Raw genomic sequence first — 24,821 nt, 5'->3', positions numbered from 1 at the left:
GCTTGAAGCCAGTCTCCCTTTAATCAAATTAACTGAAGAGATGACTGTTTTTCAGGTATAGGAAAATGTATATTTTATGAGGGATTTATGACTTGCAGCGTGACTTTTGTGTCCGCGTATTTCATAGTTATAAGATCCCATAGTGACCCTCTTAGCTTTAAGCATAAAAGCTGCTGTACATTCTTCTTGTCAATTAATTTAATTGATAACATGTGCATTTATATAGTGGGAAAACTGGAGATATGTGCAGACCAAAACCAGTACCTTTCTTGAATCGGGCAAGAAAGCCAATAACTGATATACGCTTACTCAGTTTCACTCAGATAACATCCGCTGGAGATATAGGTACGTAGTGTTGTTTTGAAACAGGGCCCTCTTTGGTCATCTCACACAATCCTAAACTGGATGTACCCACCTTTTCCAACAAAGATGTTGTTTGTTCAGTCATCCACATCCACTCTGACAACTTCTAAACTCAGCCTATTGAGTTGAGGTGAATATTATCAACTACAAGTTTTTACTTGTCAGGCAACTGCACCATATTCCTGCTTTAAGTCTCTTATAAAGCACCAGATTCTTTAAAGGGTAACCTTCAAAATTCTGATTAAACTGTATAATATATACAGTGCTAACGCTGTGCTAAATTAACTTTTGACTGTCAAACACTGCTATTTCTGAAATGTACAGAATGACAATTAAAGCTGTTTCACATTTTCTCTGTCAAGAAATTATTTAAGCTATTTTACATTTAACTTACTTTTTCATGTAACCTCTTTAAAGATGTTTTGTGTAGAAAATGTTGTGGTGAAAGAGAATTTTTTAAATTGTGATGTACACATTTGTGTATAAAAAAACTGACTCGCAGGGCTCTTTAGTCAGACAGGAAGACACCACCAGACACTGCTACAGTACAGAGTTGATGCAACAACCAACCTGCATGGTGACATGTAGGATAAGCAAGGCAATCCTTGGGTGTCAGCTACATTTTCAAAATCGACTCATACTCATTGGCTGATGGAGGGAATGTTGTAAGCAGTGTGCAAGGATGCAGAAGTGTGGCAAGAGAGTTGTGGGTCATGCTTTGGCTAAAACCAAACCTAGTTAATTGGCTCCCAGCTATTTGTCTCTCCAAAGGTTGCAATGTTTTCAGCCATTGTTGCATTCATGATTGTATTTACTCTCTGTCCTTTAGAATGATCCACAAGTAGTTGCAAGTTTTTACGCATGCACTACAGCCCTGAGAGTTTACACAGATGTTCCAGAGGGGGCAAATGTTAGAAGCCCAAATTGTGTCAACATTTCTGGCAGATATTTCCAGCCGGCTCCCCAGTAACATTCCAGGAAGATCACAGAGATAAAGACATGATGTGGAAATATAGCCGTTAATCATAAGCTGCATTCACTGCAAGTAACTCTGCATCGTGGTCTTTTTCTACTGACCTGTGGCCTATAACTCACTTGTTGCAATTGTACACATGGTATTGATATCTACATGAAATCAGTCATCAAAAAGCCTCATCTGTCATTCTTAACATTCTATAAGCACTGAAGCTCCCACTGTGAAGCGCATGTTCACATGTAAAAATGGCTATGGACTGTATAAAATAAAACCAATCTCTGTGCAGCCAGTTGTTATTTTCTCTTCTGAGACTGAAAGCAGAGTAGATTCCTCTTGAATTGACTAAGTCAATCTTCATAACGGGAGCACGACGTGAGCGTGGCATGTTTGGAACTTCACACTTTTCATCTCAGCTCTCATGTTAACAGATAAGAGAGTCCACGCTGGCTGCATAAAATGCCTGTTTCAGCCTTAGCTAGAGCCACGTGGCAGCTGCAAGACATGAAGAGCTTTGGTGTAATGTCAGTTTTTCCAGCATAATCTAAGTGTTAGTAAAGCGATTTTTTTGTTAAATACAAGGTAAAAATGTTTGTTGGTCAACATATTAATCTAATATCAGCAATAAAATACTTTGCACATATTTTCCATATGTCGGCTGTTTTCAGTAAATATCAAAATACAGTTTACCTGTTGTGATCACAATTAATGATAATGAATGATTTTCAGTTAATTTCATGAGGTGAATGTAACTTTTGTCAAATTAGAACTGAGCAACTTTCATATCTTTACTTTTTAAGTTGTATCAACCGTAAATTACACAAAATTCAATGTATTTATGGTCATAACTTGAGGCATGCTGTGTTAAAAATGAATGTGTTGCCAGTTGCTGCTGTGCTGCAGCCCGACAGCAGAAATGTTGGTGGTGTGAATATAAACATGTAGCTTTGACAAAGCAGTTAACTTCACAAGCAATGCACAGGCTATGAGATATAAAATGGATATGATAATATAACCTACTAAGTACCAAAACCATAACGTTTATGTATACATTCCACCCTGTGGTATCTGTCAGGTAAAAATGGTTTCCTGTGTACTGGTGGTGTGCTAATACATTTATTTTGAATGGAAAATAACCTTTTTTAATAGGATACAAATACTAATATCACCTTTTATTATGAAAAGCAGAGACACAGTCAGATCATAGTTATATTGTGGGATTGTACTTCATGTCTTTTTATCATGAGATAACTTTCTAGGTTTTCAGTAGGTTTTATTTGAAGTAGTTTTGGTGGACATGATCTAAATGTACTATTTTAGCACATGAAATACCATGTTTATAGAAAATGGCATATTGAACTTATCATACTAAAAAAAATCTGAGGTTTTCCACATCTGCTGCATGTAGAATTACATTTGTTAACATGCTTGTTGGTATAAATAGGATGTGTTGTGTTTACAGCTTGTTTATACTGTCTACAAATGGGCTGCAGATCTGTTAACACAGATCTAAATGCTCCGGTGAAATTATGTTATACTCATTTGCATTGCTCAATTTGCGCTGTGATTGAATCAGTGTAACCTTTCTTTTGTGGTGGAGTGTCAGTTTATCCAGTATGTAGAAATATGTGATGACCACTGAAATTGGAAAATGTTTCCTGTAAAAAAAAATGTGTATGGGTTTATCTGACTAATCTCTTGAAGACTGAATGTGGCATCTTGCAGTCTACACAAAAATTCCATTTGGCAGAAAGAGTTCAGTGACATACACGAGAGGAGCCTGCTGATATAATTGATAATGTCACTCAATGTTATTTTCCACCTGAGACTAAATCCCCTTTGGTGTGCAAGTATAACACCTCTGGCAGAGCAAGGTGTGTACTTTTACTTTATCCACAAGGTCACACAACCTCCTTTTTTTTCTCGTTTGCCTCAGACACTCTCAGATGCACACACTGCTTGTACATTAATCCAAATTGGGACTAAATACATAAAACAGTATTTGTTTGCCCATGTGTCAGCATGCATTTGCTGTTAAATAATATAATATTTTCTATTTTTAGTGATAAGCTGTCTCCTCCTATTCACACAGTTTAGATATGTCCCTCTGTGAGGTGTAGTGTTTACCTCAATGTCTGTAACTTTACAATCTGCTTTTCACATCGCGTCCTTCACAGATTTTACAACAATTTTCTTGTCAAGAGGTCCATTGAGGAATGGGTAAACTGTAATGCTCCAAGCACATGGACTGACCCTTTTTAAAGAGTGACATCATAATTCATACAGCATATTTACAGTATTAATGTATGAAGATAAGATTATCTAAACTTTTACCAGGAAGTCCACAGAGAGGGCCTCATCCCTTGTGCTGTTTACTGAGGTTTTGGTTCTCACACTGACTAAGCCTTAGTTTTGTGATGGATGAGGCAGATTATAGGATTTACAGCTGAATTGCACTGAAGATTCCTCATAAATATGACCAGCTGCTTCTCAAAATTCAATCTGATTTCAGATGTTTTCGAAGCTTCACAGTAAAGAAACATAGAAGCGTTTCTTTTTATACTGTAGGAAAATTTAAATAAAGTAATATGTATTTCTGGAATAACAATGGTGGTTTGTGTGAAAAGGATAATGTTGCCTTTCAGTCTTTTACCCTTTAAATGATAACTTGAGGTTGTTGTAAAAGTTCAGTTTCATGATTAGAACTTGTTATGAACATGTTTATGCTTTACGTTTTCAACTGTTCCAACACTACACCATAAATAGTTAAAAAGTCTACAGCAGCATTTGAATATGTACCCTTGAATCCAATAGATGGTAACGGTGGTATACAATGGTTTTAGGGAGTGTTAACGAGCAGTAGACTGCATCTTGTGGTCTGGATCAGAGGCCAGTTGGAGTCCAGACATTCTCAGCCAGTGATACAGTCATCAGAAACTCAGTCCAAACCAGTAGACGCTTGCATGCATGTAGAATAATTATTATAAATGCCTCACTGTGTCTAAGTAATGCATAATATCTAGGTCCCGTGAGTATTGAGTCCAAATCTTATTTTTCAAGCTGTGATACGAGACTTTTTTCTAAATGTCCATCACAATTAATTTACATCAATCATTAATTAAGAAACAAAAGTTCATTATTTCCACTCATGGTTTTGTGGATTAGGTGTTACAAGTGTTAATGAGCACAGGGACCCTGATTTATTTTCTTTTCTCTTTGTGTGTGTGTGTGTGTGTGTGTGTGTGTGTGTCAGACCTTCATTTTTTCCTCTGTCTTTGCAAGGCTCTTGAGGTTACAGGCATGTTTTTCAATTAGCTGTGAATCTCAATTACTGCGTGTCAAACGCAAGGTCAAAGACAAGACTATGGAAGATGAGTTTTTTGTGTAATAGGAGGAAGTTTGGAGCTGCTTCAGTGTCAGTAATAATTGAGCATTCATCCCTCCACAATGCCTTGATAGTGAAGTACCTTACTCCCTCTATAAAGGAAAAACAGACGCAGATTCAGGATATGCTAATGCGCCATTTAAGGATTTTTTAAAAATATATACAACTGATCAAAAATCTCAGCTTATTAGAGATCCAGACTTTGGGATTTTATTTATTTCACAGTATGTTATTAGTTATGGACTGAATTACAACTTTTTAGGAGGGCAGAGTGAAAAAAACAGGTGGGCACTGAGATCCAACATAGTCCATAAATATTGGACTCTGACAGGAGTGGGTCAGAGTGAAAGCAAAAGGATCTAGGATTCTGAGGATATGGAGGGCAAAGGGTCAATAAATACTGAGGCGGGTCTTTGGAGGTTAAAAATCAAATGGTACTTCTCCTTGATGTTTCATTCTCCCATTTGATGCGACGTCCACTACAGTGATTTTATAGGCAAAGGTTTGCACATACAAATGTCCTGCTTCCCACATGTGGATGTGAGACATAAAAATGAATTACAAAAAGAGAAGGAAATATAGAGGAATAGATGTAGTTCTCCTTTTGATATGTATCCTGCTTCCATCCTGACATTTCTTTCATTCTTTTGTCCTGGTAGTCATTCAGTCATTCTGGGCATTTCTGTTGGCTTTCATGCTGAGAGAATAAATCACATTTGCTGTTACATTTGTATAACAGCATGATATGACATTCAGAGATAATTAAAACTGTGAATAGTGGACCTGATATTGAGTTGCTGCAATCCTTTTCATTAATTTGTTGAGACAGTCTGCTATTAAAATGTAGCATAACAGACCTAAGTTTCATGTTAATAGTTTCATTAAGACTTAATATAAACATGACTAAATTTAAACATGTTTGGATAGCTAATCTGACAGCTTTACAATTTTTAAACTCAAAGTTAATGTTTAATAAAGAGTTGCTCAATTAAATAATTATATACTTCTCTTTATGGTACCACATCGAAGCAGACTCATGTAAAAATCCTATTCCATGAACTGTTATCCACTCCCTCCAGTTCGGTGATGCTGGTTCTTCAGGTGCTCAGATTGCCACTAGTATGTCTGTACAGAATGGAACCTCCGTGTGTGTAAAATAAGAAATCTGGTTGTGTTTACACCCTCATGTTATGTGTACACAGGATCCATTATTTCCAAGTTTTTTTTTTACTTGAAAAGTATTGTGCGGCATCCAGGTAGTGCTGCATTGACTTTGAAGAGACAGGTATTTTTTTCAAAATCAGCCATCCATAATCTAAAATAAGGACCGATTAGGCAACCATATTACTTATTTTCAGTAAAATAGTCTTGCCATAAAAGACAGTTTCAATCCGATTATTGGTTTTATTTGAAATTCAGGAGCAGAAAACCCACCACTGAGAGTGTGACCCAATTCTTTGAGAAAGAGAGAACACCTGTCAGTCATACCTTTTGACACCAGTGGTATGCAACAGGAAACCAAAGAAGGCTCACATACAGCTCCATGCATGACTGCTTTATTGCACCAAGGTCACATTTCGAGCACAACAACTCATCAGACCCGATCAGCTGTTGTTCTCCAAACGCCCCCTTGGTTATCTAAAGTAGCCACAAGTGGAACCCAGCAGTTTGTGAGCCTTCTCTGGCTTTCTGTCACTGTTTATCTTTGGTTTTGCCCTGAACATGCATGGATGTGGGTGCTTTGTCTCAACTGGCACAAGAGGTACACCCATCTTGCATCAAATCCTGGAAAGCAGCATGACAACTCGCATCCAAATATTCCAATATGTTACATGTACCATCATGCAGGTATTATAGAATTAGCAATTCCAAAGTGAGGATTTAGAAAGGAAAATCAAAAATGTCAGTATTTATCAATCCAATAGTACACAAAGCAGTTTTAAAGTTTGTTCAGCTCGATATGTTCCAGTCTTTGTTAAAAAAAAAGATCAGTGGAGAATTTGTCTGTCTGCAAATACATAGTATTTTTAAGTTAACAGAATGAGTTTAATTTTCAGTATCATTTGTCCACCCTTTAATTTCCTTTTTCACTGTTGAGACAGCCTCGCCTGTCTCAAGATTTTTCTGAAATACTGTCGGGCACTCAGACACACAGTGGAGAGACTTCACACATCAGACAGGCAGTCTTTCTGGCTCACAGCAACAAAGTCTACCGTCCAGCCACAGAAAAGACAGGGCAAGCTGTTTACCATCCCAGACAAAAATCTGCCAGGGCCTCTGTTTTCCCCTTACTTTACTGATGAGGTGGTAATTATAGGAGAGGCCTAACACCTCCAGAGAGCAGAACATCTTTATTCTGAAGTCACGCAGTTGTTATGCCACAGTTTTGTCACGCTGTTGATCAAAAAGGATTGTGGTAAATGCACATATTGAAGTTTTTGAGCTGTGCAAGCAGAAATAGGTTTTAGAAGTGGTGGTAATTTAGCAGAGAAACAATCCTGCTTTGGTATTGCTGAATTTTGACTAACTCCATGTGACTGCATGCAGTAAAAACAGAGTAGCAACTGTCATTCAACATTTATAGAACCTTTGTTAACAACACCAATCAAAAAAAAAACTTTTTTTTTTCCACAGAGCTTAATGCTCATTCCAGTTCGGCTGTCTGGGTAGCTGCCATGGTGGCAGTTGCACATCAGCGCGAACACAATCCAGCTGTGTCAGTGGTTGGTCGTCAATAATGGGAGAGGACCTATGGATCAGCATCTCTTTGCTGCTGAGACAGCATTAGCACACATCATTTCCTCATAACAGTCCCCAGCTCTGTTTACCAGAATCAGCACAGTCATGATGAAAATCCATTCCTGAGGCTCTGGTTAACTGGAAGCTTGTGTTTTTCATCTGCGAGTAGATATTCAAGCCATCTGTTTCCATGACACCAACAGGAGATTTTTTTTCTTTGAAATCAACAGGGAATTCAGAATACAAGCCTAAGTGCAAGTTGCCGTATTTTCCAAATCTGATCTTTATTGCCACAACATACACAATCTCTCATATTAGTAGAAAATTACTCCTCACGCTTGTCTATCTCGTACTATTCTAGTTTGAATGTTGCTGGATTACTGGTTAGATATTGATGTCTTGCTGTAACAATAATGCTAAACTCTAAAGTAAAGATATGCAAATAGTACAAAGTAGCTTGAAAAATAGAACAACCACTTAAGACTCATTGAGAGGTGGCTCAATGCAGCAAGATCTCACACCAGAAGCCCGAAAGTGAATCTTTCCAGTTAATTTGCTAATGGAAATCTAGAATGAGAAAAGGTTGTTGTTTTTATGCTAGAAGTAATTTTGTTTCTTAATTTTGAAGAGCTTACAACGCCAGCTGACCTGCTTTACACTGAGTTTAAACTTATGTTGACACATAAACGTATATGCTTAGTTAACTTTATGCTGGCTGCTCCAAACTGACACAGCATCGGATCACAGTGTGATAATAGTGAGAGAGCTCAACAATAGTCATAGACCACATGAAGGCACTGTTGGACATATTACCACCAGATGTCTGACTCTGTGGCATGCTCTCCCTCTCTTCAACACTCTTCAGCCCTTTTGAATTCAACAGATGTATTGCATGATTTATAGCGCTGTAGGTTTGCTACAGTTACATTAGATATTGTATTATATTCAACTACTTTTTATATTCTTTTTTTCTAATAATATCTTCAATTTGTTTTTTTTACAGTTTTACACAAACAGATGGGAATATGACACTAACAATCCTAAAAGTCACCTGCCACTAATAAATTTACATGGGTTTTGTGTAGGGAAGGGCTGACAGAAGGGAGGGCTGTACAATGCTTTGACAGGAGGTGTGGAGAGTTGCACTTTGTCCTTTGTTGCATTTCTTGCCATTTCTGGATTTACGATCAGCTTCTCACAGCCTCTGGCCCTGTGGTGCCTCGGCACTCCCATGTGTCATGTGACACCTTCTTTCCAGACACGAACAAGCATCTGAAAAGCCCTTTGTTGGCTTTACTTAACACTAGCATATGTACTGAGTGATAATTACAATGATATATAATTTCATATCAACAGTTAGCTTTTCAAGTAGATGTTACAATTAATTCTTCTTTGAAGATTACCCTGACAGCAACCTACAAAAGAGTGAAATTACAGCTGTAAAAAGCTAATTCCAGCTATGCTCTGAATAACTGTTTTAGTAGCCACTGTAAGTTAAGCAGTCCCAGGAGAACCAAAAACACTTCATATGGTGCCATAGGAAGTCTCTCGATCTAAATTCCATATGAATTGTAGGATTTGAATATCCAGTTTTATCCATGTCTACACTGGACTGTGGCTCATTTTCTATGTGAAGATCAGTTCCTCTTACATTCATGGTAATGATATTGGAAAAACACATAAAGTAGAAGGTTGATAGATGTGTTTGAAGTAATATATCCTTGAGTCTTAACTGTGTAAATCCCTCCGACAAGATTTTGTACTGAACTGACACATGGCAAATGAGTCATGAAATATAATTAATTGTTTTATAGTCTATGATTATGTCGTCATCTGAGCAAACTGTGGCAGAATTTCAGGTGGAAACAAGCTTTGATTTATTGAGGTGACAGGTTTTTGTTAAAAAAGACATATTTAAGATGATATTTTCAGCAGTTATGTGTTACAGAAAGTCAATTATGTTATTTAATATTAGGGTTGATTTGTTAAAACAGAAATCCTCTACACAGTTGCAAAAAAAACATCTTTAGAACTATGGCTATGGCTATAATGTATGGCTTAACCTGTCAGACAATTCAGACATTGTGTACTAACATTAAAAATCTTAATCCAGCCTTCATCCTGAAGTATGATGACTTGAAACATGCCTTAGTTGACAGTCTACTATTTCTTCATCATAAGCCCCCATCACTTGACAACCTAATGGATTTTACCACTACAAATTTTAACACATCATTTGTCTTTCTTTTAGCACATCCTGACAATGCCAAAGGCACTAAGTCAGGACCATGAAAGGGTTTAAGCTCAGTTGGTTTAACAACTACTTCTCCTAGATTCCTTTCCAGTGAGTTATTCATTGTCTGAAACAGTGAATCCCTGGGTCTTTTTGAACATAAATGACATCACATATGTGCAAGACTGTTAGACATACTTGGGAAGTGTCTGAGTGTCATTATCCATTGTGACATTGACCAAAATCCAAGCCTCACCACAGGCTTGCTGACATTTCATCTTTGTTCTCATGGATTTAACAAGCAGCAACAAAAGAAGAGCAAGATCTTTCATGTTAGTCTCCAGATTTAGACCATCTTTACAGTCTCTTTGTGGTCTCACCAACTGCTTTGCACATCTGTGGACATGTAGCAAAAACAGCTGAAAATTTGACATGAACTCTGCTACCAAGATTGTCAGTATATATTTGAATGTAGCATCTGCATAGATTTTTAGTTTTAGTAGTGTTGCAAAACTGGCTGCATGCCTGCAGTGCTCTCACCACACATCTTCTCAGGGCCTTATTTTCATCTCCTCTAATCAGAACTCGACATATTGAGGGTATAAGTTGGTTTATCTGCACTCTCTCATTGGGCTGTGAATGGTTAGTGTGTGCTCCAGTAAATTAGCATACATATGTTTCTCCCTGACAAGCACCAATCCGTGATGGAATGAGTGTGTTTGTGCAGACAGAGGGGTGTGAGAGGCTGTGAATGGGAGATAGCGCTGGATGTTTGTTCAGTTTGCTTGACTTCAAATCGTATGATGGCTGAACTGTGACAAGGGCAATCACAGAAAAATTAATGGAATCATTACCTTGAAGTCATAATTTAGCTACCATGTGCATCATATACATGTACCTGTATATATGTGTTGTCTCAAAGAGGTACTTGCATGGCTGAAGACTTAAATTGAAGTATGTGATTAAAGTAAATCTTGGGAAACTGGAAGTTAAGGCGTGTTGTACATGCCATGTTAAAGCGTCATCTGTATACACTGAGTTTAGTCTATTCGATGAATTCTACATAATCTGCATTATGTTTAATTGCTTTATCTTAAACTACCAGTTTATGTCCCAGTTGAGCTAGTACAGATATGTAAAAATACCTCTCTTTAGACACATAACAAAAATACATGCCACTAAATGCTGTATATGAATTGGCTTATTCAACAGCTTTTTAAAGCAGAGGCTTAGTAAAAAAAAGAAGGCTTAATGAAAATAGATATATTGCATGTCAGTGGAGCTGTTCAGCAAATATGTCTCCAAGCCATGATGCACTGCTTGTTTTTTCGTTTGTTTTGATCCAAACACAGCTTGAGAGAAGAAAGAGATTCATAGGTGTGCAGTGTGAGAAGTGACAGTCTTGTGTCATAACACCAAAGTCTAATGTGGTTACACATCCCTGGTGGATCTTTTTCTCACTCTGAATCTTTATTTAAAACGTTACAGAATTCCTCCTTGGTCATATTGTTACCACAAGAAACCGTGAGGTGTATACCAGGTGGTGAGGGCACAGGTGAACTGGGAATGATAAACCATCTTCAAGTCTTTATTGGTTACGTCAAGGATTCATTTCCGCATTGTCTGATGGAAACATCATACTGCACATAAGCTGAAAAAGTTCAAGTCGTTCCATGTGCTTGGAAAAGTGCTTGTTGTTGGAAAGTCAGACTTCCAGGGAAGGAGCTTCAGAATGCATTGTTAGGAGGGATTAGAGGCTTATTTTTGGTCGTATTTTTATTTTTTTTTTGGGGGGGGGGGTCGTTTCTGGAAAGAATTGCTCACAATAACATATTGATTTGATTTTGAGAGCTTATACAAAAAACATGTGAATTGAGTTTGAGGGCTCAGTATTCCCCTGAATTTGTGTGTGTGCTTTGAGAACATCATAATGATAAAGCATATAGAAGACCAGGAAGAATTAATGTTATTTGCCATGAATTTGCTGCAACCTTAAAATAAATAGGTTTTAAGATATATTCGCTCCACTGCCCAAAAATGTATTTATCTTTACCTTAAACCTCCAGTTTTTCTTATAACTGTTTCCTCCTTATGTCTCCTTTCTTCTAAGTTATGAAAAAAAATTCTGATTTTTTTTATTTTCTAGATATATAACACAAGAAACAAGTATGAGCTGTCATTATCCACTCAAATCGCCACACAAGCACATAAATCTCATGGTACCAGAGTGGAGTGCAGGGCGTAGCAGTTGAAAGAAGCAGATATCATGGTGAAAGGAACTCATAGAAGGTCACCAGTCTGTTGGCTGTGATGTGGGTGTTGACAAGCTGCCTCTAGTCATGACCATCAGCCTCAGACACCAGAACAGACCAACTCATAACAAGTATTCCGAAGATGTTTCTCTTTGACTGCTATGCTTTAAACTCTTGAAATAGCTCATCTTTCGCAGCCAAGAGAAATCTCTCACTTTATCTCTTCTGTTCACTATTCTCCAATCTGTCTTTTGTGGTCCAAAAAAAAGTATTCCAGCATCACAGAGAAAAGGACCTCTTGGCTTTTGGCAGCTTAGTCTGTCTCAGCACCATCAGGATATCAGAGCAAGCTGAGACTCCTCATAGGCTTTGAACTTATTCAACATCAATGTTGTTAAACAAACCTGAGAAACAGAAGTTTCAAGTGGGCATGATAATGCATGTTACATCATGCCAAGGTCTGGGAATAAGATATCCATGGAAAGTATTTTACAAAAGTCCTTCAGTTTAACACCAGGGATAAAACTGTACTGCCAGCAGTTGTGGCAGGTATAGTGTGAGCTGCTATCTGGCTGTGACTCAGCTTGGAACTAAGGGATTGAACTAAGGTTCACTCTTGCCACCATACAATATTTAGCACCCTTACAGCTTATCAGCACTATTTGTCCTGGAACCATCTTGCTGTTTTCCTTTTTGTGGTCGGCTGATAATGCCCACAAAGAAAATCTATCAGCAGTGAATTGACACGTTTTTTTCCTGAACATTTGCACTTTTATTTAACCAGTATAAACCAATCATGCATTCAGAGATAAATCACATTCCAACGTTGAGGAGTGACATACTGATATTTGCTGTGGGTTTTGTAACCAACGAAACAGTGTTTGGAAAAGATACAATACACAAACTGCAGCGTAACTATCAACAGAAAAATCCCATGTGCATCCATTCACCCACAAACTGGCAAGTCTGATCAGAACAGTTATCTGTTTGCTGTTGCACTGATGTTCCCTCCAGCTAGAGTAGTGAAACTCAGACTATAAAGGACATTAGGGGTTTGTGTGGAAAATATCTGCAAAATCAGTTGAAGTCAACATTCACTAAGATCTGCTTTTCACTGAAGTTCCCAAAAGGGAACTAATACAACCCTAATTACTGCCAATGTCAATATCATGGCTGGAATCTTAAATAACTGCATGCATTGCTAAACTGGGATTTGGACATTATAAAATCTCCCTCTTGCACAATATTCTGCTATTTTTTTCAGTCATATGAATAAAACCAACAGGAAAAGCATCTGCAGACAGTTTTTAGTATGCGAGTCTTTTCTTGCTCTCTTGGCACACTAACAAGCCAGTCCTTGTGTTTTAAAGCTTAAATATGAAATATTTGGAATCCCAATAAAGCTAACGGGTAACTGCTACGTAGAGATATCCAATAGAGGTGTCCCTATCCGTCTGTGTGTCAGAATCTAAGTTTCTCTGTTCTGTGTTAAGGCAGCAGGTCTAGCTTCACATGTATGCTAGTGCATGAGTCCCTGCTCTACAGCATAGAACAGGTGAAAGATAAGATGTTGTCAATCAGCTGTAAGTTTTCCTGCAAAGAGAGTGATAACGTGTCAAATCCACATTGGTTTGGTTATTCAAAGATAAAAAGATTGATCGACATGTAAACAGCTGGTTATAGGAAAGCAGTTTCTTGGCTTTTTCAAAACTGTCAAAAACAGGAGTGATAATTAGCATTAACAGGTGAAAAAGCCTGTATTTGGAAGTTAGAAGGGATTTGTGGCGGAAGAAGAATAATCTTTATTTTGCTAGCATTCCATTACACACACTGTATATTGTCTCCACCAGTTATCTTTATACTTTCTGTAGTCTGAGGCTTTTTGTCCATCGGTGTTTACTTCCTCTTTCAGTCACTGTTGATTGTGTTGTGCAAAGTCAATTGTTTCTTGACCTTTTCTTCAAGGTTCATGCACCATGGCAAGAGAGTTGCGCTCATTGTTTTATCTCACTCTCAGCAAGAAGTCACACTGTTCCTTTACATTAATTTGTCTCATAAGTTTGGTTTGTGATAGTTCTCCACAGCAGTTTTTTTTCCTCCTGTCACAACAGTAGCTGCGTAAATAAAACAAACAACAAAAAAAAAAAACAGTCATAGTATTATTTATTTGCAAGTAGATTAATAACATCACTGTATTTGAGTTATTCTTTTCACAAGCTGATACACATTTACCATTATTCGCAGTGTGTACTATTTTTACCTTTGTGAATGTGACTGTCAGTGTTGAAGATTAGTTATTTTTCCCTGTAGTTAAAGTTGTTTGAAGAGCAATAAACAAATTTGTGTCTAAGCTTTGACATAGTACCTTTTTTGTACTGTATGTGCTATCTGTGTGTGTCGCTACTGTCAGAAGGTCAAATGTAAACTCCATTAATCATGCAGAAAACAAAAAAAAAGTGTAATCAAAATGGAAATGAGTGTAGTTGTGCTATGGAAACAGACGAAGCAGACAGACTAATTTCAGCTGGAAGAGACCTTTTGCATAGACCTTTTTTGGGCTTTTTCATCAATCGTCTCTAAATAGTGGCAAAGACTATGGAACCCATTTTTAAAATTATGAAGATAATCTTAAACTGATGTTAAGCATTTTATTCTCATGAGCAAATACCTTATTCAAATATTTATTTTTAACAAGAAAAGCTACAGAAAATAAAGATGAGAAATTGTGTTGGCTATGCAACATAATTTGCATTCTAGTTGGTTGGTCATATTTTCGCTCTGTCATCAGACAAAAAGTAAACAGATGGTAGTGGAAAACATTTTCCAAGAAACCAATTCAATCACTGAAATTGCTCAGGGTCTCTTACAGAAATATGTTGCTCTTGATCAGGATAATTTTTCCAAAAGAAAATAGTCAGTTCTCTTAAAAATCCCCAGAGTCAGACTGCCGAGTCATATGATTCTAAATACTCATCCATCACTTGTCGAAGAGCTTCTCCCAGCGACAAGATAACAATGATACAACAGCTAACCACCTTGTGTTCTTCCTTCTCATCTGTTAATCGCTCCCAGCATTTCTCAAACTAATTCATTTTAACCACCTGGCCAATGCCTGCTTTGTTTTTGGTCATGCTAGATTGTACGGGGTCCAACATGCTCATTTGGTCCACATATTGCAGTTGCAGACAAGCATTTGTCAACTTGATGATTGCGCAGTATGAATAAGCCAAAGTCCTGTACCTTGTGAATTAGTCAGTGGAGAAAAGCTTGTGATTAAAAATAAATAAATAAAAAAGACATGCCCTCGTGTTTAAGGAGGACTCAGTAGGCAGGCGTAATAAAAGAGGGGGAAGGGTAGACATGCTTTCCTTTGTATCTTTTAATAAGAAGTCAGTTATCTGCACATGTGCCACACTAATTAGCCAGCAGGGGATCTGGTGTTGGGTTCAGATTTGAGGCTAAAAGAGGATATTGAGGCAAAACCGTGGTCCTGGTTCTCTATCCTGATGCCCCAGAGGCAGCTGGGTACACCACATGTGAATGAAGTCTGAAATAGTCTTTAATTGTACCTCTGACAGTAGACCACCCAAAGAATCAGACTGAGAATCAACATAAAGATGTAAATGCTCATATACTGTAGCTAACAAGACCTGAGGACAAAAGAGATAAAGGCACTGTCAAGAATTGTATCTTAATATTTATTCCGATACAAGTTCTGATGAGAATTCTAAAATGTTTGAAGTATTGTTGACTAAATGATCCAGACTCAAAAGTCATATAACAATTGCAATATTTTGCAACCACATCTCACTGTTTATTGGCATTCATGGGCTTTTGTTTGCAACAAATGTAAACAATAAAGGGTGTCTCCATAGAAACTAAGTCAACAATATCTGCGGTTGAATTTCCCTGCAATTAAGATTTCTTTTATTATTCTATTAAGATTGCATTGTATTTTTTCAGTTGAGTTTGCAAAATACTTTGTAGTAAAAGCTTTGAGATAAAGATGAAAACGGAGCTTTTCTTTCACAAACTTCATGAACAGAACTGGGACCATAATGTTTTAATTTGATGAACATTTTTCTGAAGGATCATGATCAGAGGCTTAGCAACTGTTGTCATATTTGTATTATTATACTATGCTCAGTCACCGTGTCATACTGTTGTGTTATAGTTGCTTTGCAGTTGTTAGTAGGCTAGTCATGAGTTCATTTTCTGTGAGAAGAAAAAGATTATTCTGGAATTGTGTTTTGTTAATCTGATTTTTTTAGATCTGTGTAAAAACAGAAAATACAACGGCAAAATATTCAAACAAATCAACAATTTATGAAGCACAACAACAAGGCGCAGCATTTTGGAAAAATAACAAAACAAAGACACAACAGTTTTGAACCTCAAGACCTTAGTCTATCTCTGTCAGTGTAAAAGCCTTTTTTGGTTTAAATAAAATGAAAATAATTCTTACACAAAGTATATCTGACTGGTGTCATGCTATCAGTGTCAGACAGTTTATCTCGTCTGCTGATGTCTGTGTTCCTGTCTGACAGGCTCATTCTCATCTCATGTTTGGTGTATCATCACACCTCATTCATGTGCATGATTTTGTGTAACCTGTGTTGTTGTGTTTGTGTGACTCACAGACAGTCAGATGCTGCTCTTTGAATAAACAGACTGAGGAGAGCCTGATAATAACCTTTTCACAGCATGAAGCTATTTTACTGTCACATTAATTGCAACACTACAGGCACAGCCGGGGGCATGATCACTGCATTTGGAATGCTCTTTGTTTTTGCTATTATGAATGAATCGGTTGTAAGGTGTGATTTCAGGTCCCGACTCTGTATAAAAAGCCTGCATAGACTTTTATTGTCAATTTTCTAATGGTCTAATGGTGGGAGGGGCAGATGAAATGATGGGTCACCTTCTGCTTCACACTCTGGTGATCTAAAGTACTCTCCAATGAACAGTTCTATCTGCCCCTTCTGCTATTTATCTGAAGTGAAGCCAGATCTCATTGAGTATACGGATACTTCAGACAGACTGCCACTCACTCAGCCAAAAGGACTTGATTAAGATTCCACTTACCTCCCCACCCTGACCACCCAGCCCAAATTAGCCTCCTGTCAGTGGTATACAAAGAGAATGGGCAAGGCTTAGTCAGATTTATTTCACACAGAGCCATCATAAGGGCACAGTTGGCCTCCTGTCTCCTTGATGAGCCATACACACCCCAGCCCTTGTGGCCTTTCTTTTTCTCTCCTCCCCCTAATTGTCCCGCCCTCATGCCGCCTGTCGCACACACTCAACCTGTCAATCTGCAGACATCACAGGCACAAAGAAAGGCCCAAATCAAAAGGAACTGATTTGCAGCTAATAGTGCATCATTGTATTTGCATCAGGATTGTGTACGTAGTGTGTGTACGCATACAGAGTGGCATTGTCAATCATCCAGAGTGTCCATGACCCTCCCTCTGTCCTGCCCATGTTCTCCTTTAGGGGTTCACCCACTTATTACTATTGATATAGTAGAGATTACTCCATTTAACACACACAAGCCGAACACAGGACAGCAGGACAACCTCATGCTGAGCCCAGAGAAAAGCTGAAGACATCAACATGTCAGTCTAATGGACTTTTACCCAAGCTTTTTATGTCCTATAGGCATAAAAACTGGATTTAAAACAAGTGCTGAGATTGATTGTTTAGTTGTTTTTAAGTGATGTGGGTGTTTAGACACCAGAGAGAGCATTTGGAAGGATGGACCCTGGTGCTTCTTGGGGTGTTTGCTGTCTGCCTGTGTCAAAGATGCAGAGGACTGGAGGTCTGGACCGTGGGTGTGGAAAGTGGGCAGAATACATCTAGTTTCTCAGTCCCTGTGGTGTTATTGTTGACAGAGACGGGAATCACACAGGACGGGGCCAACGATGGGGCAACACCAGCTCCCACCTCCGTGCATGAAGATGACAACTCTTTGGGCTACACAGGTACTGCTGTTTCTTTCCAATAATAACTAAGGAATCCATCAAATCGAGAGTAATTTTGGATTATTTGTTGCTTTATTTGAGTGTTTGACACTACCTGGCTGTATTCATACTCATACTGAAGTGACTGTGCACCATGCTTGAAGTGAAGATGTGTACCAACAAGCATGACTTGTTTTAAAGCCAATAATTTAAATAATTATTAAATAATTAAAATGCTTTATTAATTCCAAAGTGCGACTTTATATTTGCAATAGTCGAAACAGTGAAAGAGTCCACTTTATTTTGTGGGCAGAAGCTATCTCCTGTAAAGTTGTTTGATGATGAGCCTTAATGAACACACTATGGATCCAGGCTCCCGGATGTAGACTATTCTTTGTGACTTCTTGTAGATAATAAGAAGGGTCACCTTTATACACCTTTAATCATCTCAGTGCTGCATTTCCATTTCTGTCTGTTGTCCAGCTGAACAGAAAGGTGTCTGTTGTCCTACCCTACCTCTTCTCCTAGAATGTAAATAGTGTATTGGCTTATTTCTGAGGTGTACAGTGGGAAGGAAATTAGAGAGCATAGTCCCCTGAGCTCCTGTGCACCACATTCACAGACACACAACCCTTCAGTCTTTCAAACTGTGGTCAGTTTGTCATGTTGTCAATAATCCAGGCATTTATGGAGCGATCAGCCTGTATTTTCTGAAACTTCTCACATAACTGTGCATGCTGAATTTTATTAGAAGCACAGGAGAAATTAAAGATCATGATCCTCACGATCCTCATGAGCCTGCTTTGTCCAGATGAGAGTGGGGTTGTTGAATAAGGTAGATGATGATGATCCTTAACCCCAACCCCAAGACAATAATCAAAATGAGGTGAGTCCTGAAAGGTGTTCACTTGTTTTAGTTGTTTGAGCTTATTAGGGCTTATATTAGGGCTTTCATGATGGGATGTTAGATCGTGGCCCCATATGCAAAATACATTAATTTAATTTAGTAGATTTTATGACTGACTTGTGAAGAACAGATTAAGAGGCAGTGTTAGGTTCAGTATTTTGCTAAAGAAACACATCAACATGTGAAATGGAGAAGTTCTCAAACTTCTAAATAAAATGTACTCGTTTATTCATACACAGGGACTGAAGTTATTTACAGAATGCACTTTGAAAAGTTTATGAAATTTCCCCAGAGATTGAAAGTTTTTGACAGAAAATCAGATTCCTCTCTCCAAGCATAATCTATGGCAGATGTACAGCATATGAGAGTTTCTCAGTTTGGGAATTGTGAAAAGTAGGCTAAAACCACAGACAGCAGAGCTCTTCAGAGAAAAAGGTGAGCCCGAAATGGGGTCCTCACCTGAGGGACTGACACACTCATATACACCAGTGCACACAAAGAAATTAAGTTTTGGTTCAGTTTTGGTTTTTGTTGGTTCAGTTTTTGTGGACTCTTTCCTCAGAATGAGGGGAAAAATCTTGTATGTTGTAAAAGCAACGAAGCCTACCTCCCAAGGTGATTTACTGGACCTCACACAGCCTAATGGAGAGAATAGAAATCCAAATTGACTAAACTAAAGGAAAAACTTTTATGAGGTCCATCTGGGTTTGTAGGTGCTTGGCAACTCTATATTTAGTTTGAAATTCAGGAGGAAAAAAACATATATCATTAGTGTTGTGCATTGACCTTCATTGGTAATGCTAAGGCATTTAAAAAATTTGAGCCTTAACAGTTTTTAGCAGAGAAATTTGAGTGGCAGTGTCAAAGATTTCATTCCAATTTGACCTGTAACACCAGTAGTTACAGGTAGTGACATCTGATGCTGTTCATTGCTGTGGATCACAGAATTCTGGAGGTCACAAAACAAACAACCGTGTAATCGGATATTGTGAAGCATTAAAGAGGCTTTTTCATTATTTGCTAAGTTGGAGATGTCCAGCTTGCTGCCTACAACATTCAGTTGTACAACATTTATTGTGCTTTTGCAATTTTAGATATTTTCATTATTTGCCAAGTTTTGTCCCTCTGTCATTAAATAACATGAGACGCAACTTTAAAATCATAGCCTGCCACACAGACATTTTCAGACTGATTTTAAAAGAGAAATAAATGTAGCCCTGTCACAGCTCATTTTAGACATCTTGCTTCTATCAAATTTAAAATGAGCAAGTATTATTCATGAAATAGTAAATTGTATTACTTTTTACATGTAATATGTCTTGAAAAAAACATTTGTTTGTAAGATTTGATATTGTTTTCTAAAAACTGAAATTCTTCAGGAATGCCACCTTAAACTTTGAAGTAGCATGTTAATTGCTCCTAAACGGCTTTTCAGGCTTGAATTAGGGTTAAAAGAGAAAAAGCATGACATATCTGCTTCACTGCATGTGTTTTCATCTTTAGAATGATAAATCTGTCTGGTGAACAGTGCCAGGAGTTCATCTTTAATCTGGCCATTTAATCCCATCTGTGCATGAAAATGAAGGAAATCGATCTGGCCTAGTCAGTGAATTGGAAATGAGACTAATGTGCCCTAATACCTCAGTCTGCCCCTGATAGGACAAAGTGGGCGGCTGCCAAAGACTCCATTTTCATGGAGCGTGACTTGCTGGATGGAACGTGAGGATAATCTTGACAGCTGCCAGTTTGAGCTCAAAAGGAATGGTTTCTTCAAGCATTTTAGTTAATAATCCTTTAGGGATTTGGATGTGTTTAATTGAAAGTCTTTGTCATATGATGTCAGTGATCCTCAGAGTAAAATCCTCATGGTAAAAGAGGTATATTCATGAGATTTAGTGATTACCTGAGTCCAATCTTCCTTATGAATGTATGTCCTTGTCATCTATGACCAACTGTAGCATATCAGAAGTACTAATACCTTTTTTCTGAAACCTGACTTTCATTATAAAACTGAAAACATCTGGCACTGCTCTGTCAATTACATGGTAATGTTTGTATGGTAGTCACCTGGGACTGATAGAGCCTTCTGTGAATTTTATAAGAAACCACATGCTGACCTGAAGTTTGCAATACATTAAAGGTGTTTTTTATTGGTCCCCCAACACGCTAACTCTAAGCCAGCTCTAAATTGTTTCCTGATATCAAAGAGCTTTGAACAGAACTTCCTATTCATAATAAATGAGACTGAACTGTGTGAAGGCAGTGGATTAGAAAGACATGCTAAAATTCCTGTACTTACACTTTGCTAGCTGCCTCATGGCAGGTAGACACACAGAGAGGAGACAGGTCTTTGGTTCTTCTGCCTCAACATGAAAGGCTAAGCATTACTTCAGAGAGCACATCAGCACCCATATCCTCCCGCTCCACTGACAGCTACCATTGCGTTTGTCACAGATCACAAAGGACGGCAACTTCAGAGAGCTGCTTTATTTGTCAGGTTATGGAAATAAAGATAGGGAGAAAAAGAAAGAACTTAAAGTTGTCATGCTGTCATCCCTGATTGGCTGCAGAATAGAGAGGTCCAGAATGTTGTAATACAGCAATTTATCTCCTCTGAAAACAGTCACCCCTGAACATCTGGAACAAATCACTCACTGTACTAATGTATGAACACGTAACTGATGTTACAATAGACAGAATATAAAATACCCAACAACACATTTACATGCATAAATAATTTTGTTGATTAACTGTTCACATTGAAGCACCTCCTGTAGAACCAAAAGAACCTCCTGTTTCCTGTCAGTATACACACACTTACACACAGTCTTAATTATACTTACGAGGAAAGATTTTTGTTGTCATAGTTCAGGATTCCATTGATTCTAGAATATACTGTAATCCAGTCAGTTTTATTCTTTTTTTGATGAACACATAGGAATAATAGTATGAACCTGAACAATCCACCAGACTGGTGCATAAATCACTGAATTACTCTACTATGTAAATGATGAGATTTCTAAATCATTTTATTTGTGGACGTCCTTCTCCTTCCTATGAACAAGGATTAATTTATTACCTCTCTTAGTTATCTTATTAAGCTATAGCTTAGTTAAGCTATAAATAAAACTTTTTAAAAAATCAATCAGTTGAGCCTGACCTCTGAAAAAACAGTGAAAAATATTTTAACACCGAAGATTTTGTGATATGGCAAATTTTTACCCACCGAAATTTATTGTACTCTTACACACACAATGGAGGCAAAAGCAAGTATGCACAATAATTCTCTGTCAACTCTTTTTTGAAGTCAAAATAAATATCATTAATAGTTCAGAGGTTGTTTTTGAATATTTGTATCCAAAACTATAATATGCTTTATGTGGAACTGCTTGACTGGTTGGATTCTTTACTTGATATTTAGAAATAGAAATAACTTGATTATTTCAAGGTAATTTTTGAACATTTCATCCACCATTGCCCTTGCTTTAGAAAGTCCAAGTAAAATATATGTGCAGGTCTATAATTTTACTTTGGGTATGTGGAAAGTTAAGATTATGTGCCATAAAGTTCAGAAATTACTTTGCCTTTCCAGTAGTATATGCTACAGCATTTTCTGTCACCTTCAGTCTAATATGTTCTGTTTTCGCTCTCTTAAGGTCTCTTAAGGCCTCAGAGAAAGGCTCAGTCTGCTCTGATTGGTCACCTGATGGGTCAATAGATTCCGTGTACGAAGTTGTTCATTCTTTGTATGAAGTTTACCAAATGAGCCAAAAGGCAGGAATTTTTTTGCAAAAGTGTTAACAGGTGATGTATTTTAGTAAAATATAAAAGGTATACTGCGACACTTCCAATTCCAACTTTTCTCCTTATTGACATGGAGGTGGATTAGTCTGCGTTTCGATTTGTCGTACTGACAGCTTTACCATGTCTGAGATGGAGAGCTATATTCATTCTTCATCCTTTGCTATCATTGCTGTGCTCTTGGATTTGGCCTTGAGTCCCCACCCTGAAAACCAATTTCCTTGACAGTGTCACCCTTAGATTTATTACCCAAGAGTCACAGCAGCAGTATTGTGCCACATTTCCATAACACTCATTTCTATTCTTCAGTATTAGCGCCCTGATAGCAAAGAGAGTGCTACACGTTTAGCCAGCTTCATTTTCAAACATTATCCTCAGTACAGTAACAGTATTAATTTCCCAGTGCAACAGCAGAGAAATATGGCTGTGGCTTCAGGAGCAATTCACTGGAGATATGATTAGTTAGAACTTTGCACTAATGCCCTACACGCAGCTTCACCACAGCCTCTGTGCTGCTAAGGACGGTGGAGGGTTTTGTTCCCCATTCAATCTCTTTTCATCTCCCTGATCTGCCACGCTTTAGCTCAACCCTGCCCAAGGAAATGGATCTATTAACCATTCTTGTCAGGACTGCAAGTGGAGTAATGTGGTCAAGAGGCACTGGAGTGGGGGTAAGATTTGAGATGGGAGTTACCACAAGCATGCACAGGTCAAAATTACAAAGACTGTGGTGAGAATTAAATTAGAATATTCAGATTCACATTTCTAGTGTTCTCATGATAATTGAGAAGAAAATTGGATGGGGTTTTGCTAAGTGCTAATAATCAGCTGCTCTTGCCCCATCAAACACATTTAATTTCCCAGTGAAAGGATAATAAGTGTTTTCCGATGTAAATGGGTCACATACTTTACTATTGTAAAGAGGAGTGGAGGAGATGCTTTGGTTCAACTAACTTCATGGGGGTTAATTGTTTGTAAAACCTCAGCAATGATTTAAATTTTCACATTTTACATACTATTTAATCTGTCATCGTTTTGTTTTCTATTACCCCAGCAATTTACAGTGGAGAACAGAAAATCTACCTCACAAGACACTGGTGCCAAACTCCTATATAACTGCTGTTCACTTTTATAGTAAGAAATGGATGTAAGGACATCTAAATTGTTCAAATGTCAGACTTCAAAGAAGCCTTTACTTTTCTTCATTAGATGCTGACGAGTAATACAATTCTAATAAAACAACTATAGAGTCTATATAAGTCACCCAGGACCATCGTGGTACCACAAAAGCAGCCACAATGAAAGAGTACACATTTTTATCATTACAGGTGGAGCTTGTTTGTAGCTACACCGCTGTTGTGAGCTTACATGGGGCAGAATTCACAAAAACCTAATGTCAAAGAAATTTTAATCACAATCTCATCATTAAAAAGTACACATTTTTAGTGCTTTGAATTCTGTTAAATCAATTTCTCATTTTTTGGGGGTTTTTTTCTGCTCGTGGTGTAGTGGCATTAGAATCCATTCATAGAATTTTGTATAGTTGCTGGTAATATTTTGTTTCTTTTTTCTTTTGACTGATGTGTTTACAGCTGTGTCTCTGTTATTATTTCTGGCAAAATAAATATTTATGTTTGCTTCAAGAGCTGCCTTTGCCCTCAGATCAATTAGCCATCTTTATGAGCAATTTCATAAGGAGTGCAGCAACCTCGCTGACAACACTCCCAGCTAAAATGACTGTAATAACAATCAGCTAGGACTGACGGCTTGATGATCTGTAAAATCGTTGCTGGTTTTATAACTGGTGGTATGATTCATGCTAAGACATGCACGTGGAGTTCAGCCGGAGTCAGTATTAAGGCTGCTTCTCCCTGCCTCTGTGTTGTAAGGGGTGTGTAGAAAGACGACAATGTGACTGTGTCTTAGCAGGGCTCAGAGTCTGTGGGTGAGAAAGGAAATATCATGAGGTGGGGGGGCTGTAAATCTCAGCAGCACCTGCTCCCTCGACGCTGGCGCGTGGTGTGAGGTCAGCAGCACCAGATATCCTATCCAAATATATTTATTTCATTCATCACAGCGCCTGTTTGTTTTGGCAGCTGATGGCACCGGAGAAAGAAAAAGAAAATAAAGGCTTTATACTTGAGAAATGGAGAATAGTTATAGCATGAGCAGTGCTTTTGCATTTTTCTCTGCTCAGGGTCTTCA

General features: G+C 37.9%; 1 protein-coding gene across 1 annotated transcript in view; it reads left to right on the top strand.

Moving 5' to 3' along the window:
• The window catches only part of robo1 (roundabout, axon guidance receptor, homolog 1 (Drosophila)), a 190,636-nt gene that overhangs the window by 36,167 nt on the left and 129,648 nt on the right, over positions 1–24,821 (top strand). The window contains exon 2 of the mRNA XM_072392174.1: positions 17,840–17,929. Coding sequence (XP_072248275.1) covers positions 17,840–17,929 — 90 coding nt within the window. The remainder of the gene's footprint in view (positions 1–17,839; positions 17,930–24,821) is intronic.

This window comes from Leuresthes tenuis, unplaced genomic scaffold (genome assembly GCF_036924035.1).
Source record: "Leuresthes tenuis unplaced genomic scaffold, fLeuTen1.0.hap1 SCAF_9, whole genome shotgun sequence".
In the NCBI taxonomy this organism is placed as follows: domain Eukaryota; kingdom Metazoa; phylum Chordata; class Actinopteri; order Atheriniformes; family Atherinopsidae; genus Leuresthes; species Leuresthes tenuis.
This window is presented reverse-complemented; position numbering and strand designations above follow the sequence as displayed.